Here is a 15,850-nt window from a genome sequence, read left to right on the forward strand (position 1 = left end):
TTTTTATTTATTTCACTGAATCCTTTAAGCACCTCCTGCCCTACTAGGAGGTAATCTGAATTCCTCTGATTTTCCAAACCTCATAGTTGTTCTCTGGGCAGAGGGGTTCAGTCCTCTCTGGAAAGCTGAGCAGAACAGGACCTGCACTCTGATCAGACCCTCTGGCCGTTGCTTGTTGCTGTCACGTGGCATCACAGCGCAAGATGGGTCCTGCCCCGTGTAATGGGATGCTTCCCCTCCTGGGAGAGACCGAGGGTTCCCAATCATGGCAGGGCCACAGAGGCTCTCTGAAGGACATGAGTCTCCTCTGTGATGTTCCCTGGGGCCCACCTCTTTAAAGGCAAGCCCAGTTTTCAGTCATCATACCCTCCCTACATGATATTAGCTGGTGACCTCAAGAGGGATCTCTGTGTGGGCACCAGCTTTTGCTCCACACCATCCTGGTCCCTGTATTGACCCCAAATCCCTTTCTTCAAGGCAGTTTCACTTCTGGAAACCTGTTGCACCTTCCAGCCCCTCAGCATTGGCCAGGGTTGTGCCTGTGTACCCCTTGAATCTCCCTGGTGTCATACCTCCAGGAGCAGCCGTGGGATTTTGGTCCCTTTGCTCCAAGGGGAATGGGATCCGTTCCCCAGATCCATCCACCTTTTCTGCAGTGATCAGCTTTGTGTGTGTCAGGGAAGTGGAGTCTTGGCGGGATCACAAAAAATTAACACTCTATTCTCCCAGGGAGGTGGGTGTGCTCAGAGCCTGTATTTGCACAATCAAGAGGGCCACTGGGGTGTCACAGGGTGTGTAAGGCCAGCTTCTGTAGGTTAAAAAATCACAACAAATTATGGTACTTCACTCCTTGTTTCAGATAAGGAGACCAGGGACCAGAGACCACAAGGGTCTTATCCAAAGCCACACAGCTCTGACCCTGACTCATCTGCTCATCCCCTTGTTGGTGTGGTGGATGCTAGGCTGGGGGCCGGCCCAGGACCAATTGTGTTCCTCTTCCTGGATCCACAGGCGAAATCCCAGGAGCTGGTGCGGCCAGTCTCATGTCTGCACTGACTGACAAGGCCTTAGTGAAGAAGGAGCGGCTGTGTGACGTGGTTGGGAGAGACAGGTACCACGTCAACAACAAGCACGATGGCAGATACTCGCCATTGCCTCCCAGCAAAATCATCCAGCGGGCGGAGGAGCTGGTGGGCCAGGAGGTTCTCTACAAGCTGACCAGCGAGAACTGTGAGCACTTCGTCAATGAGCTGCGCTACGGGGTCCCCCGCAGCGACCAGGTGGGTCCTCAGTGTGCCCCCATCTCCACCTTCTCAGCTGACGCGGGCATCAGTGTGGACTTGGCTGGGGTGGAGACAGGCACACAAACAAGACAGGAGAGCAGAGACAGAACTCTCCTCAAGAACATCATAGTCAGGGTGGGGACAGGGGTGAGGTGATGGGCACCACAGACAATTGGGAGTAGGGGATGCTGGCTGAAGGCTTGAGCACAGGCATCACTGTCAGCCCGGTTGCCCAGCCCTCCCTGGCTGCCTGGCCCTGACACGGACCCTTCCCACAGCCCCAGAGGCAGGTTTCATTGTCCTGCTTAACAGATGCAGAAACGGAGCCCCAGGCCTTTCTTGTCATCAAACAAATCTGTGTTATCTCTTTTCCTGAGAGCTGTCTCCAGCTGTGCTGATAAGTAGCAGAGGTGAGATTTGAATCCCAGGTCTTTTTGACACAGCTTTTCCTGCTTATAAAAAGCATTGTTCCCGGTCCTGCTGTAACCCAAGGGGCAGTCCAGGGGCCCCCAGGGGATGTTTATTTACTTAGTTGACTTTAGCCATGGCCACTCTCGTTTTTGAATCACTTCTCCTGGGAAACTAACTTCCTCCTCATTTTCTCTCACTTCCTCCCCTCCTTTTCTGGCCCTCCCCCTCCTTTTGTGTGTGTGTGTGTGTGACAGCATTATTTTTAAAAGTTCTTAGATACCAGTTGATGCAAAGGAATATGCCTTTTCTTTTTCTTTTGATGAAAGGTGAGGTTAAGATCCATCAGGCTGTTGATTTTCATTACTTTTTAACTTTTTGCGATTTGGTCTCTCCCTTGGTCAGTGTGGTGGTCAAGTAGCCCACTAGGCTCCTGTGTCGATGGGGTTTTCCAGGCAAGAATACTGGAGTGGGTTGCCATTGGGTAAAGTACAAGTGATGATATTGATCTCGGAAGGTTACTGTGTGAATTAGATAAGAGCATCCTTATGCTTAGCATAGTGGCAACTAAGAAAATTCTGTTAATAAATCGTGGGAGTTGAAGTGGTCATAATGGTCCTCATTTTCATTCTTTCTCTTGGTTCACCCAGTGTCTTGTCCACTGGCCTGTCTGGGCCACAGTGACATCCTGGGGAGGCATTCATCAGCAAGGATCATGCTCAGCCTTCTTCCTCATACTGCTGATAACCAGCGGTGTTTACTACACTGACCTGCATGCTGATTAGTTCATCCATATATATGTACATATATGCAATAAATATATAAGTATGTATATGTGAATGTGAAAGGCAATTAATATAAAAATTGAGGAATATCAAGTACACCCCTACCTAGGTTATGGACAGGGTAATACTGCCAATGTTTGGTGAAGAGTTCCAGAATCTCTGGGTCACAGTCTGGTTTCAACTTCTCTGACAGTTTATAAGAGCCTCCTTCTGGGAAAGTCATTGGCCAGGTCCATGAGAGGAACCTCATTAGGTTACAAAGGTGATGCAAACAGAAGGAATCTGGGGGATTTGGGCATCAGCACACGTGCCTGTTGGGGAAAATGACCTTCGAAAGCTTTGTCCTGAGTCACATTAGATGCATCCTGTCATCCTAGTATCTGTCTTTACTAGCAGCCCTTAGAGACACCCTTCCGTTTTCTCCTGTGTTAATGCTTTTACCCTCTGAAGCTCACATCTTTCCCATTCTTGGATTACTCTCTAGTTTTGGTGGAATACCACATTGAATAGGTTCTGAGAAAAGGTGCATTTTAAAAAGACTGGGTGTGCCTGAAAATATCTTCATTTTATCCTATTTGATTGATGGTTTGACTGGGGATGGAATTTTAGGCTGAAAAAAATTTTGCCCCAAATTTGAAGGTATTGCTCCATTGTTATGTCATTTAAGCTATTCTTGCTGAGAACTCTGAATTCATTCTGATTTTCGAGCCTTTGTATATGACCAATTTTATCTTTCTGGAAGTTTATAGACTCTTCTCCTTATCTTCAGTTTTCTGAAATTTATCTATGATAAACCTTGCACAGATCTGTTTTTATGAATTGTATTGGGAACTTGATGACTCTTTTCAGTATGGAAACCCCAATTCTTCAGTTCTGGGAAGTTTTCCATTTTCTCTCTCTTTTTTTTTTATTCTGGAGGTTGTATCCCTAGACTGCGCCTCTGATTTTCTTTTTAAAAATTTTTTATTTATTCATTTCTGACTCTGCTGGGTCTTTGTTGCTGTGCGGGCTTCTGATTGTGATGGCTTGTCTTGTCGTGGAGCATGGCTCTCAGGCACATGGACTTGAGTAGCTGCAGCACGGGGGCTCAGCAGTTGCGGCTCCCAGGCTCGCAGCACAGGCTCAATAGTTGTGGTGCACGGGCTTAGTTGCTCTGTGGCAGGTGGGATCTTCCCAGGTCAGGAATGGGACCCGGATCTCCTGTATTGGCATGCAGATTCTTTGTTACTGAGCCACCAGGGAAGCCCTCTTCTGATTTCCTTATCTTCTCTCTCCTGTTTTCCAATTATTTATCTTTTTAAATGAGAAAACTAACATTCACTGGTATATTTAGTATAATAGAAGTTTTTTAAAAGTAGCAGTGATGATGTCAGAATAAAGAGAAACTTATGCTAAATAAATCTGATTTCATAATTTGTGGTACTAGGTAACAGTTGAGGTCCCAGTTAGACCTGGCTTCAACTTCAGGTAAATGTCCACCCTCCTATGCAGCAATAAAATAAAAAAAGAGATTACTGTGCACATTTGGGAAGTAATAAATTTAGGGTGTTGTATTAGGAAGATTTATAAAATATCTCTCAATTGTGTCATTTTTAGTTCTCCTTTAGTGGTTATTAATAGACTGAAGAACAAATTCAGAAGTTCATATAAGTAGAACATTTTATTTCAACACAGTGTTGTTACATAATCTAGTAAAACACATTTGTCAGTACACAAACGTAATATTTAGAGCGTTTAAATACAATTCCAAATCTTGAGATAGTAAAAGAACCAAGAAATATTTGTTTATTGTTCATTCTTTCTACAAATATCTTTGTGAAAAGTGAAGCAACACTAACCAGACACCTGCCATTTGTCTTCCTGAGCCTTTAGCCCGATGCACCACTCATACATCTGAAAAAGGCGAAACAGCATCAGCAGTCCTCCTGGACCCCTCCAGAGAACACGAAAGCAGGGCAGACTGCGGAGCAAGGGCAGGCGCCGTGTAAACTGTTCCCCAAGATTCCCCTTCACTTCTTGGCCTAGATGAGGGTTTCTCAGCCTCAGCACTGTTAACGTTTTGGGCCATCGACAATGAAGTTAAGCCTTCGTTGTCCTGACTTGCTCTGTGCATTGAAGGATATTTAGCAGCGTCTGTGGCTTCTACCCTCTAGATGCCAGTAGCCTTCCCACCCCCAGGTGTAAGAGCCAGAATGTCTATGCTAAGCTGCTAAGTCACTTCAGTCGTGTCCAACTCTGTGCGACCCCATAGACGGCAGCCCACCAGGCTCCCCTCTCCCTGGGATTCTCCAGGCAACCCACTGGAGTGGGTTGCCACTTCCTTCTCCAATGCATGAAAGTGAAAAGTGAAAGTGAAGTCGCTCAGTCTTGTCTGACTCTTCGGGACCCCATGGACTGAAGCCTACCAGGCTCCTCCTTCCATGGGATTTTCCACGCGAGAGTACTGGAGTGGGTTGCCATGGCCTTCACCAGAATGTCTATAGATATTGACAAATATCTCCCAGAGGCCAAGCCTCTCCCCTCCTTGAGAATCACTGGCCAAGGCAAGCAACGATCATAATACACGGTGTGGCCAAATTAAAATGCAGCTTCCGCACTTGTCCCGTCTCACCAGAGAGGGTGGAAGTAGCGGGTGCTGGACAATGTCCAGCAGTAGTTTTCTTTGTAATCGCTGTCAAAGCAGCAACTCTCTTTCATTTAACTCATGAGGACATTTGTGTTTGTGTTAAAAGAATCTGATTAGTCATTATGTTTATTTGTGTTCAGCTCTTTAAAGCAGACTAGATTTTCCTTCAACAGACTACATGTGACTCGTAGCTTTCCAGTTAGAAAGGGAAGCAATGGATTAAAACCAAAATGTAGTTTGTGCTTTCCATGCCTGAGTATTCTAAAACAGATTCTCCTATTTTCCATCTACCTACCTAAAAATACTCAGGTTTCAAGAAATGTATCCTTAGTAAGCTTTTGTAAATAAGCCTTCACATTGAATAGTACTTTTTAAAAAAAGCAGCTAGGAGCTACACACTCAGGCTGAAGTCTATTCTGTGTCAGATACAATTTTAAGATAAGTAGAAATTGAAGATTTGGCCAATGGTAATGTGTATATTTCATAAACCTGGATAAATTGCAGGGCGTTATTTAAAAATTACTGTAAATATTAAAGCCAACTTGCTGTCAAATATTTTATAAACATTCTTAGTTTGTAACCCCTCATAGTCTGAATTGCTCAGTTGCTCAGTTGCTCTCTGAGTAATATTCCTCTTCTTATATCCACTTACAACATTGCTGAAAGTAAAGAAAGCACATTCAAGCTGTCTTTTTCCTAGAAACAATTCCAGGGCTTAACTCAGAGTGGACATTTTAGCATAAGCAGCTGCTGCTGCTGCTGCTGCTAAGTCACTTCAGTCGTGTCTGACTCTGTGCAACCCCATAGACGGCAGCCCACCAGGCCCCGCCGTCCCTGGGATTCTCCAGGCAAGAACAATGGAGTGGGTTGCCATTTCCTCCTCCAAGGCATGAAAGTGAAAAGTGAAAGTGAAATCGCTCACTCATGTCTGACTCTTAGCAACCCCATGGCCTGCAGGCTCCTCTGTCCATGGAATTTTCCAGGCAAGAGTACTGGAGTGGGATGCCTTGACAGAATTACAGTTTGCCCACTTTGAAAAAAAAGATAACGAAGGACAATTTTTCTCCTTCGTAATATTCTGATTGAAGACCTCTGATGCACACCATGTAGCCTATTTTCATGATCAGAACTCCTGCAAGTTCAGCACAGTGGCTGGACTGGACCCAGCAGCCTTGCAACAAGAAAATCATCAATGACATCTGAAGGGAGCACTGTCTCTCCCAGGAAGATCATTCTTTCTGTAAAATTTGCACCCTCAGAACTAACTATATACTACTTTTGTATTGAATTACATACTTTGTACAAAGCATGAGCACAAACAATGAGGCTACTGTTGTTTTCCTTGACCAAGTACCTTTTGTATGAACTGGCTCCATCAGCATTTCTTCTCACACTATGAGGTTCTGTAAAGAACTGGGGGCTTATTGTTCCCACTCCATTATCTGCAAACCATTTCTCCCACCCTAACACCTAGCTTAGCAAGGAAAACACTGGATACAAGTGGTTATATGCAGGTTCCCTAGCAAGACCGAAACAGAGCCACGGGTGCCATAAAGCCAGCCTAATTACCTTTCACTGCTGCTGCTGCTGCTAAGTCGCTTCAGTCGTGTCAGACTCTGTGCAACCCCGTGGACTGCAGCCTACCAGGGTTCTCTGTCCATGAGATTCTCCAGTCAAGAACACTGGAGTGGGTTGCTATTTTCTCCTCCAATGCATGAAAGTGAAAAGTGAAAGTGAAGTTGCTCAGTCGTGTCCGACTGTAGTGACCCCGTGGACTGCAGCCTCCCAGGCCTCTCTGTCCATGGGATTTTCCAGGCAAAAGTACTGGAGTGGGGTGCCATCGCCTTCTCCGAATTACCTGTCACAGGAAGCTCTCAAGACTGACCGACAATGGAACTTAGGTCAGTTTCCTCATTCGAACTTCTGTCCTCACGTGTTCTGCTGCCGAAGATACCAGTTCTGGGTACCTTGTGATCTTAGTTACACTGGTATATTTCCTGGAATTTCATATAGCTTTGCTGGACACATTTATGGCTCAGATAAGCCTGGGCAGCGCCAAGATACATATTTTTTAACCACTGAAGCTTTCCAAATTGTTCTTTATGTTGGGCATGTGTGAGTTTTGCAGCCACAAAATATACAACCTAGACAAGCTCTGTGCTTAGGGTACCAAGGGCAGAGTTGGCGGGTCATGTAAGGATGTGGATTTTGGGTTTCAGGTCCACATTTTCACCCTTTATATTATTGAGATTTCTGATATATTGTCTCATTGGATTTCTTGGCATCAAACCATTAAGAAAATCTTTTCCTTTTTGAATCTTGATTCTGATTAAATGCCTGGTTTGGTTTCAGGGGAGATTTCTTGATCCATGTTCATGATACTCTTTTAGTTGGGAGAAGTAGAGTTTTGCCGACTGGGGCATTGTGCCTTCATTGCAGTGAGTATTCTCTGAGTCCTAGTGAAATTATGCCTAAAACTAATGACTTACTTTATTTTTAGTTGGAGTTCAGGAAAGAGTGAAATTTGACATATGTTCAATTTTTACCATGAAACTTACTCTTACTTTTGTCCCAGTGGTTTTTTTTTTTTCCTATTATAAGCAATACAAGTCAGATATCTTAATAGTTTAAAGTATAACCTCACTACTCTTTTTCATAGTTGAGTCATATATTTAAGAACATGCAAAAGTCAATGGTTGGCTGGACTGTGCTCTGGGGATTCAGCAAGGGTGAAGATAAGTGAGGGATTTGTAGGACAGAGGTCAGAGTTTATTAAGGATTCAATAGCAATTCCTCTTCAACTTTACACTTACTTCAAGAGCTCCCTGTTGGCCCGCCGGGATTTCAACCATCTGGCTTCGTCTCCCTGTCTTTTCTATAGCCACCCTCTGGGGCTCTGTCTGCTTTAAAAACTCACAGGGTCAAAGGAGTTTCCCTCTTTATGCCTGTGTACTTTGTTGGCAGCTGGCCCCATCCACCAATTCCTTTCCCATCCTGCCCTTCTCTCCCCATTTCCCTGCCAATATTTGTTGACTCCTGAGTTTGTCAAGGAAGCTAAGGGGCATGTCCAGCTCCCTGAGCTGGATGTCCTTGTTGTATGTACAGTCTGTTCTCAGCTTCCTGACACAGAGTCTGACTCACTGTCCTCTCTCTTGCAGGTCAGAGATGCCATTATGGCAGTTGGCATTGCGGGAGTGGGCCTTGCAGCCATGGGCCTCATCGGAGTCATGTTCTCAAGAAACAAGAAACAGAAGCAGTGACTTTATACAGTCCAGTCTGCAGTGACTTTATACATTGAGGGGGTCTTGTTTGCCTAGAGGGTTTCTGCTTTGGTTTGTAGTTTTCATTCTATTTTACAATAAGGTTTATTTTCACAAGAATAAAATAAAGCCCAGTAAGGAAAGATTTTATTGGGGGACATGCATCAAAAACTGTCTGGCATGAAGTCTGTTGAGGTTGCAGCGAGGCTGTGTTCCTGCTGATTCCAGGCTGTGCTCTGGGTCTTTGGTGATTTTCTCTCACTTTCGAATTGTGGGCTGTGTTCTTTACCTGCAGGAAACAAAGTCCAGCTCTGGTTATCTCAAGTAATGGGTGTTTCCAGTTGTGTAGGTACAGGTGGGCACCAAGAGAGACAGACACACCTGACTGATATGCAAGAACAGGAACCAAGGGAAACCAGGACCCTTGACCTGGAACTAGACCCAGGCTGGCTTCCAGGAGTCAGCAGCCGAGTCTGTAGATGTCCAGTGGGGCTCAAACCAAACCAAACCACAGCCATAATGAAAATTACATGCTCTGCCCAATCTTGTTTAAAACCTCCCCTGCTCTCCACAGCTTTTCTCTGCCTTATCACTTCCACCCCACAGTGATCCTGCATCCTCTCCTCTTGGGGCTTGTCACGGCCCCCAAGTCTCTGATCCCACACCCACTCTTGTGGCTTCTCTTCCCATACCCGCTCAGCTTCATCCCTCCCTGCGGCCTGTGAGACACTCCTAACACAAGCTCCTGAGAGAGAATCTGATTGGCTCCCTCACCACACTGAGCTGTCTACTGATTGGTTGACAGCCATTGGATCAGGTGGCCCACTAGACCAATCAGCTCTGCCCAGTGGAGCCAGGTCACGTGGTACAAAGGCTGCCTCGGACCTTATGGAGTGTGGGTGTGGATGGTCTTATATGTGATGTGCCTGGTGCTGAGGCCTCTGGGGAGGGGTTAGGGAAGGAGGTGTGACCATTTTGATTGGTCCCGTTTGCCTCTGTTACTAGCTGGGCTTGGCAGATGTTCAAAGTGACCAGTTTCCTGAAAGGGGCTTTTGTGGGCTCCTCGGAAGCACCCTTCTGGGGCCAATTGTCCTTCCCTCCACAAGGCAAGTCATCTCCTCTATCTGGTTGCCAATGTTTCCCTTGGCAGCCTTGGTTGTCTGGGGACCATGTGTGTGTGGAATCCCGGACAGGACTTATAAATGGCTCGTTTCTAGTTTACTACTGCTTGGACCATACCTGGTCTAGGAAAAGCTTATGCTCATTCTTTCCCCAGTGTTGACATAAGCATAGTTTTCTCCCAGTTAGTTTCTTTTCGTTTTATCTTAGCTCTATTGATGTAACATCTCATGCCTGTTTTCAAGTGTGCCAAGCTCAAGGGACACAGGCCAAAATTAAAGGGGAGTCTCTTGAAGGCCTTTCTCTCACACTGGGGAGATTATGATGTGGACCCATGGAGTATAGATCTACAAATTAATTATGGAATAAAAAGGAATGAGGTAGACTAAACACAAGAAAGCAAAACAGAAGCCCCCTGTTCAATTAAAAAATAATGAAACATTACCTATAAAAAGTGAGATTTGTGGAAATAATCAGATAAGATGGAAGAACTCATTCCAAATATGTTGATAGTGACCATAAATATAAATGAACTAAACTTGCCAAGTAAAAGACAAACATTATACTGGATTAGAAAACGAATCCAGGGAATACTGTTTACAGCAGATACAATTGAAATATAAGGACATAAAGACTGAAGTTAATAAGATGGATAGTTTATGTGACAAGTCATTTGACATCCTGAAAACATTAATGTTATCAAGGAAAAAAATTGGGGGTGTGAATAAAGTGTTCTAGACTGAAAGACATGTTGAGGACAAAGTAACTAAAGTGAGAAAGGACTCTAAAAGTAATTTGGGTTTACTGGGGAAATTTGAATGTGAACTGGATAATGAAGAATATTAAGGAATCATGAATCTTATTAAGTGTGATAAAGGTATGAGGTTTACGTAAAACACATGGCATAAAAAATAGATGCAGATAAAATGACCTAAAATCAGCTTTTGACCCACGCCTTAGGTATGTGGGTGGCCATTTTACTCCTACTTTTGTATATTAAAACATTTACATGGTATATACCTTATAAATAGCTGAAACTTGAAAATTTAAACAAAATAAAACTTTCAAAATTATTTTAATAAATTTTATAGTAATATTTTTAATAAAAGAAGATATACTAGGCAACTACTAACTAAAAACTGGTTAATTCATTGATATTAATTAACTGAAAGCTGGCATAGCTATATTGATATCAGAAAATATAAGCTTTAAACCAAAAATGAGTAGTAGACAGAAAGTGTGAAAAGTGTGGCATAATAAGAAATACACTTGGTCCTTGTCCTTGGTTCTGGGCCAGAGCTCCTAAAACCCTCAGAATTTCCTTGTTGATAGGCTTTATCTTTTGCTATTTCTGAGGAACCCCTTTGATCAACCTGAGTTTGTGCTAATGGGGTGACTTAGACCCTAAGATAACCTTAGGATGGGGCTGGTCATCAGAAAGACCCAGTGATTAGAGGGTTGGAAATTTCAGGCTGCTGATCTCTAAGAAGGGAACGTGGGAGGGGTTGCTAAAGATTAAGCTCTATAAAAACTGTTCAGCGAGGAGACTTGATGAACTTCCTGGTGGTGAACACACCAAGGTGTCCGTAGAGTGGCTGCCTGAAGAGGAGAGGGAAGCTCCTTGCATCTTCTGCCCCCACGCCTTGCCTTCCACCTCTCTTCCATTTGGTTGCTTCTGAATTGTATCCATCCTAATAAATTGGTAAATATTTAAGGTGCCTTTCTGAGTTCTGTGAGCCTTTCTGGAAAACTGCTAAAATGTAGGAGGGGTTTTGACAAAAGTACAGGTGAGTGGTGAAGGACATCTGATGTGAAGGAAGACAGTCTTAGGGGACTGAGCACTTAGGCTGTGACGTCTGTGTTTAGTGTCAAAATCAAACCGATTCAGTGAGCACCCACTTGGTGTCTGGAAACTCAGAGAATTAACTGCTGGTGTCGAGAAACGTTCCACAAAGATCCTGAAAACACTTTCAATTCCCTAGGAAGGTATGATATTAATACTTCTAAAATTGTTTGCATCTAATAAAAATCCTAAAAGAGATATTAAAAATTTTGGTCTGTTGTAAGGAGAAAATGACCAGTTCACCAGAGTGGGAGATCTACCTATGCCTCTGTCAGGATCTGATAAATCAAGGGGACACAAAAATCAGTTAAGATACAGAAACTTCGCAAAACATACAAGCTGATTCAACGAGCACGTAGAGTGAACTAGGAAATACAGATTCTTTCTGACTGCACACAAGGGAATGCTTACAAAAACTGACCATGCCAGGGTAGGAGGCAGACGGCCCTTTAGGAGGCATTTCAGACCTACTGGGAGTCAGGACTCACTATCTGACACACACACACTCTGCACATACAGTGCGCTCACTCCCAACCTGTGTACATCACTCGGACTCACTCCCCTGCTGCATGTCCACCCACACTGCCTTCTGGACCCCCTCACCTTCTCTTCTTTGTCCCCCAAAGAGCTTTCCAGCCCAGTCACCCCAGTTAAGGGAGGGACTTCTCACCAGTGCAAGAAGGGCTCCCAACTGTTGACTGTAGGTGATGAACAGAGGGAGCCTGCAGGCTGGACTGGGGCTCCTTGAGGGTCAGCTTTTAGAATGTTCCCTGCCAGGGCTCCCCTCTGCCTGTCTCTGGTTTTCCTGTCTCAGGCCAAGCGAAAACCGAGACTTGGAGACCTGACTGAGATTTCTGCCTCTGGCTATGAACACTGGGCCTTCTGTATGAGCAGGTCTGTGTGAGCCATCTGGCTCCCTCAAGCAAGGACAGGTTCTCTGTTTAAGCCCCAGGGTTGAGGTGGAGAGGGGGAACAGTTGCACTATCATGCACTGGTTCTCCCTTCAGTGCCTGGCACAACAGGCACTCAAGGGCCATTTGCTGACTTCATCATGCTCCCCACCCCCACAGTGTACCAAGGGCTCGTTGTCATTAGAACTGAGTTCATGGGCAGACTGTTGACTTTATTCCATTAGAGAGTGGGGTTCAGTTCAAGCCAACCCCGGTTCTTGGGAAGCATCTCATCTTGGGTCCAGTTTCCTATATATTAGTTGTTTTGGAGTGACGAACAGAAATAAGACACAGTTACTTCCTTTCAATAGTTTACAACTGGCTGCACAGTGTAAGGAAAGGAGCGTGGGCCTCCCAACTGGACAGAAGCAGTTGGGGATCCTCGGTCTCCTGCTCCCTGAATGTGCAACTTGCACACGTGACTTCCCCCACCCCCCTGCTAAGTTCAGCTGCACTTCGTGCAGAGCAGATAATAATCCTTACCTGCGGGCTGTGTAGGGATGGAGTGAAAGCCTGCGTGGGGAGGCACTGGGGCAGGCTTGGCCAAGTCCTGGACCAACTCCTTACTGCCTTCCATAGCATCGCAGCATTAAAGAGAATGTCCAAACCCTGGGAACCACTCAATAGCAAGAAACTGGCCAAATAAAATAGACGTCTGCATTTAATGGCGTGTTATTCAACCATTAAAACAGATGGACAGCACGTGTGTGTATACACATGTAGGCATATGTGTTTATATATATGTTTATATTCAAAATAAGTGTAACTGTTAGACTTACTGAAGAACATTTAGTAATAGTAAACTGACGCTTTTTGTATATAGTTCTTTGACTGCTGAAACTCTCACATATCCATGTGACCATCAGGAGAACAAAGGTCACAGGAAAGTCACTCACCCCTGAAGCTCCCCAGGCCCTTTGTCATCAGCCAGCCCCTCACCCCAGCTCCACACCTCAGCTCCTGTGATCTCTTTTCTCTCCCTATAGCTTTGCCTTTTCTAGAATGTCATACAAATGGAATCATATAGAAGCTTGCTTTTTGTGTCTGGGTTCTTTAACTTAGCAGAATGTGTCTGATGTTCATTTTTGTTGTAGCACGTGACGTGCTTTGTTCCTTGTTACTGCTGAGTGGTATCCTGCTGCATGCATGGGCCAGCCTTTCTTTATTCACCAGCTGAAGGACATTTGTGTAGTTTTTGATATTTGACAATAATTATTACAGCCACTATAGATATTCCCATACAGGTTTGTTTGTGTGCATGAACATGGATTCTAATTTCTTTTGGGTAAACACTAGGTGTAGGATTGCAGAATCATAAACTAAGATTAGTGAAGTCCCATCACTTCATGGCAAACAGAGGGTGAAAAAGTGGAAGCAGCGGCAGATTTTTTTTTTTTTTTGGCTCCAAAATCCCTGTGGACTGTGACTGCATCCATGAAATTAAAAGTTGCTTGCTCCTTGGACAGAAAGCTATGACCAACCTAGACAATATATATATTAAAAAGCAAAGACATCACTTTGCTGACCAAGGTCCATATAGTCAAGGCTATGGTTTTTCCAGTAGTCATGTGCAGATGTGAGAGTCAGACCATAAAGAAGGCTGAGTGCTGAAGAATTGATGCTTTCTAACTGTGGTGCTGGAGAAGACACTTGAGAGTCCCTTGGACTGCAAAGGAGATCAAACCAGTCAATCCTAAAGGAAATCAATGAACACTGGAAGGACTGATGCTGAAGCAGAAGCTCCAATACTTTGGCCACCTGATGCGAAGAGCCAACACATTGGAAAAGACTCTGATGCTGGGGAAGATTGAGGGCAAAAGGAGAAGAGGGTGGCAGAGAATGAGATGTTTAGATAGCATCACCGACTCAATGGACATGAATCTGGACAAGCTCCAGGAGGTGGTGGAGGACAAGGAAGCCTGGCATGCTGCCGTCCATGGGGTCACAAAGAGTTGGACAGTACTTAGATACTGAACAACAACAACAGTAAGTGAACGTTTATTATAAGAAACGACCCAGTTGTTGTCCAAGTACCTCACAGCACTGCAGTAGCGCGCGCCCTCTACTGGGGAAAGAAGAGGCCCTCGAGATTGCAGGGGGCGCTTGGGGGTGTGTGTAGTCCCTTCCTTCATCTGTTCGTTTTCCTGGCCCTTGCACCTCTATTTCTGAACTCTTTCCACTGAAGGTAACTCACTAACTTGCCTTTCTATCTCCCCCTCACCCCTTCCTTCTTATCACACTGTTTCTCTAGAAAGACTCTCCTCTGTCTCATTCTCTTTAGGTAAGAATGTGGGCTTGTGAGAACAGTGGAACTTGAGCCACAGAACAAAAGCATCCAGACTTTTGCACCAAGGGACCGTCAAACTCCAGCAGGGCTTCTGGCAACATGAGGCCATGTCTGCAGGATGACCCCTCAGATGCCTGCCTGAAAAAGCTCAGTGCTGCCAGGACCTGAAGCCATCTCTTTGAATGTCATCCCCAGGAAGGATGGGGCCACTGTCTCCAAGTCTCTGTTGGGTATAGAAGCCCAGCTTCCAATCTTACCAGCTGGCCCACCCCTGTCCATGTCACCGTGTCGGTGAGTACAGCGGAGCTGGGCTGAGTACACTGGTCTTCAGGGATCATCCTCCCATATCTACTGTATCCTTTTGTGTTTTCTGAGTATCCATGTCTTTATCTAGATTAGTTTTATGACTAGCCCTGTTGGGACTTGGGGTGGACTACTCCCAAATATATTACAATGGAACATTGCTTATTTTGAATTAAAGTTAAGAAATGGCCAAGGCAAGAGGGATGCTCTGACTCTCCTTTCTGATCTCCTGATAGCAGGAAATACACCCCTCATGTGAAAGGTGCCCCCGCTGCATCTGGACATAGAAGGACATCCTTATTGCCAGGGACAGGGAATCCGGGGGAAGAAGCCTGGATAAACGCCTCGTTACTTCTTTAGTTTACCACCCCAAGCGCGAACTCTGCTTAGATTCCTCACTAATTGAACACGCAATACCTAAGTTTGGGGACTTCCCTGGTGGTCCAGTGGTTAAGAATCCGTCTTCCAATGCAGGGGACTCGGGTTCGATCCCTGGTCAGGATACTAAGATCCCACATGCCTCAGGGCAACTAAACCTGTGCAGTGCAACGGAAGGAAGCCTGCAACCAGAGCCAGCCTTCAGCCAGAGAAAACCTGTGCACTTCAACCAGGAGCCCTTGTGCTGCAACAAAGACGCAGGGCAGCCAAACAAACAAACAGCAACAATAACAACAACACAAACCACCCAATACTCAGAACACAGTAGTTTCTTTGTCCTGTCAATTTCTCACAAATGTATTGTTTCTTTGTCTAAAATGTCTGAAAGCTGCCTACTTGGCTGCTTCTTAGGGACCCTTTCCATGAGGCTCTGTGTATGTATTAAAATGTTTTTCTTTTTCTCTATGAGTCTATCTTGAGTCGATTTTATCATTCAGTTCGGTTCAGTCGCTCAGTCATGTCTGACTCTTCGCGACCCCATGGACTGCAGCATGCCAGCCTTCCCTGTCCATCACCAACTCCCGGACCCTACTCAAACTCATGTCCAC

At 45.0% G+C, this 15,850-nt stretch overlaps 1 protein-coding gene across 3 annotated transcripts in view; it reads left to right on the top strand.

Moving 5' to 3' along the window:
- PLAAT3 (phospholipase A and acyltransferase 3) overlaps positions 1-11,201 on the top strand; it is a 32,269-nt gene extending 21,068 nt beyond the window's left edge. For all 3 annotated transcript variants that reach the window (XM_005894148.3, XM_070359634.1, XM_070359632.1), the window contains exons 4-5: positions 1,012-1,280; positions 8,261-11,201. In XM_005894148.3, the coding sequence (XP_005894210.1) occupies positions 1,012-1,280; positions 8,261-8,362 (371 nt within the window). In that variant the 3' untranslated portion in view covers positions 8,363-11,201. The remainder of the gene's footprint in view (positions 1-1,011; positions 1,281-8,260) is intronic.
- Positions 11,202-15,850: the final 4,649 nt, after the last annotated feature.

This window comes from Bos mutus, chromosome 22 (genome assembly GCF_027580195.1).
Source record: "Bos mutus isolate GX-2022 chromosome 22, NWIPB_WYAK_1.1, whole genome shotgun sequence".
NCBI classification, from domain to species: Eukaryota; Metazoa; Chordata; class Mammalia; order Artiodactyla; family Bovidae; genus Bos; species Bos mutus.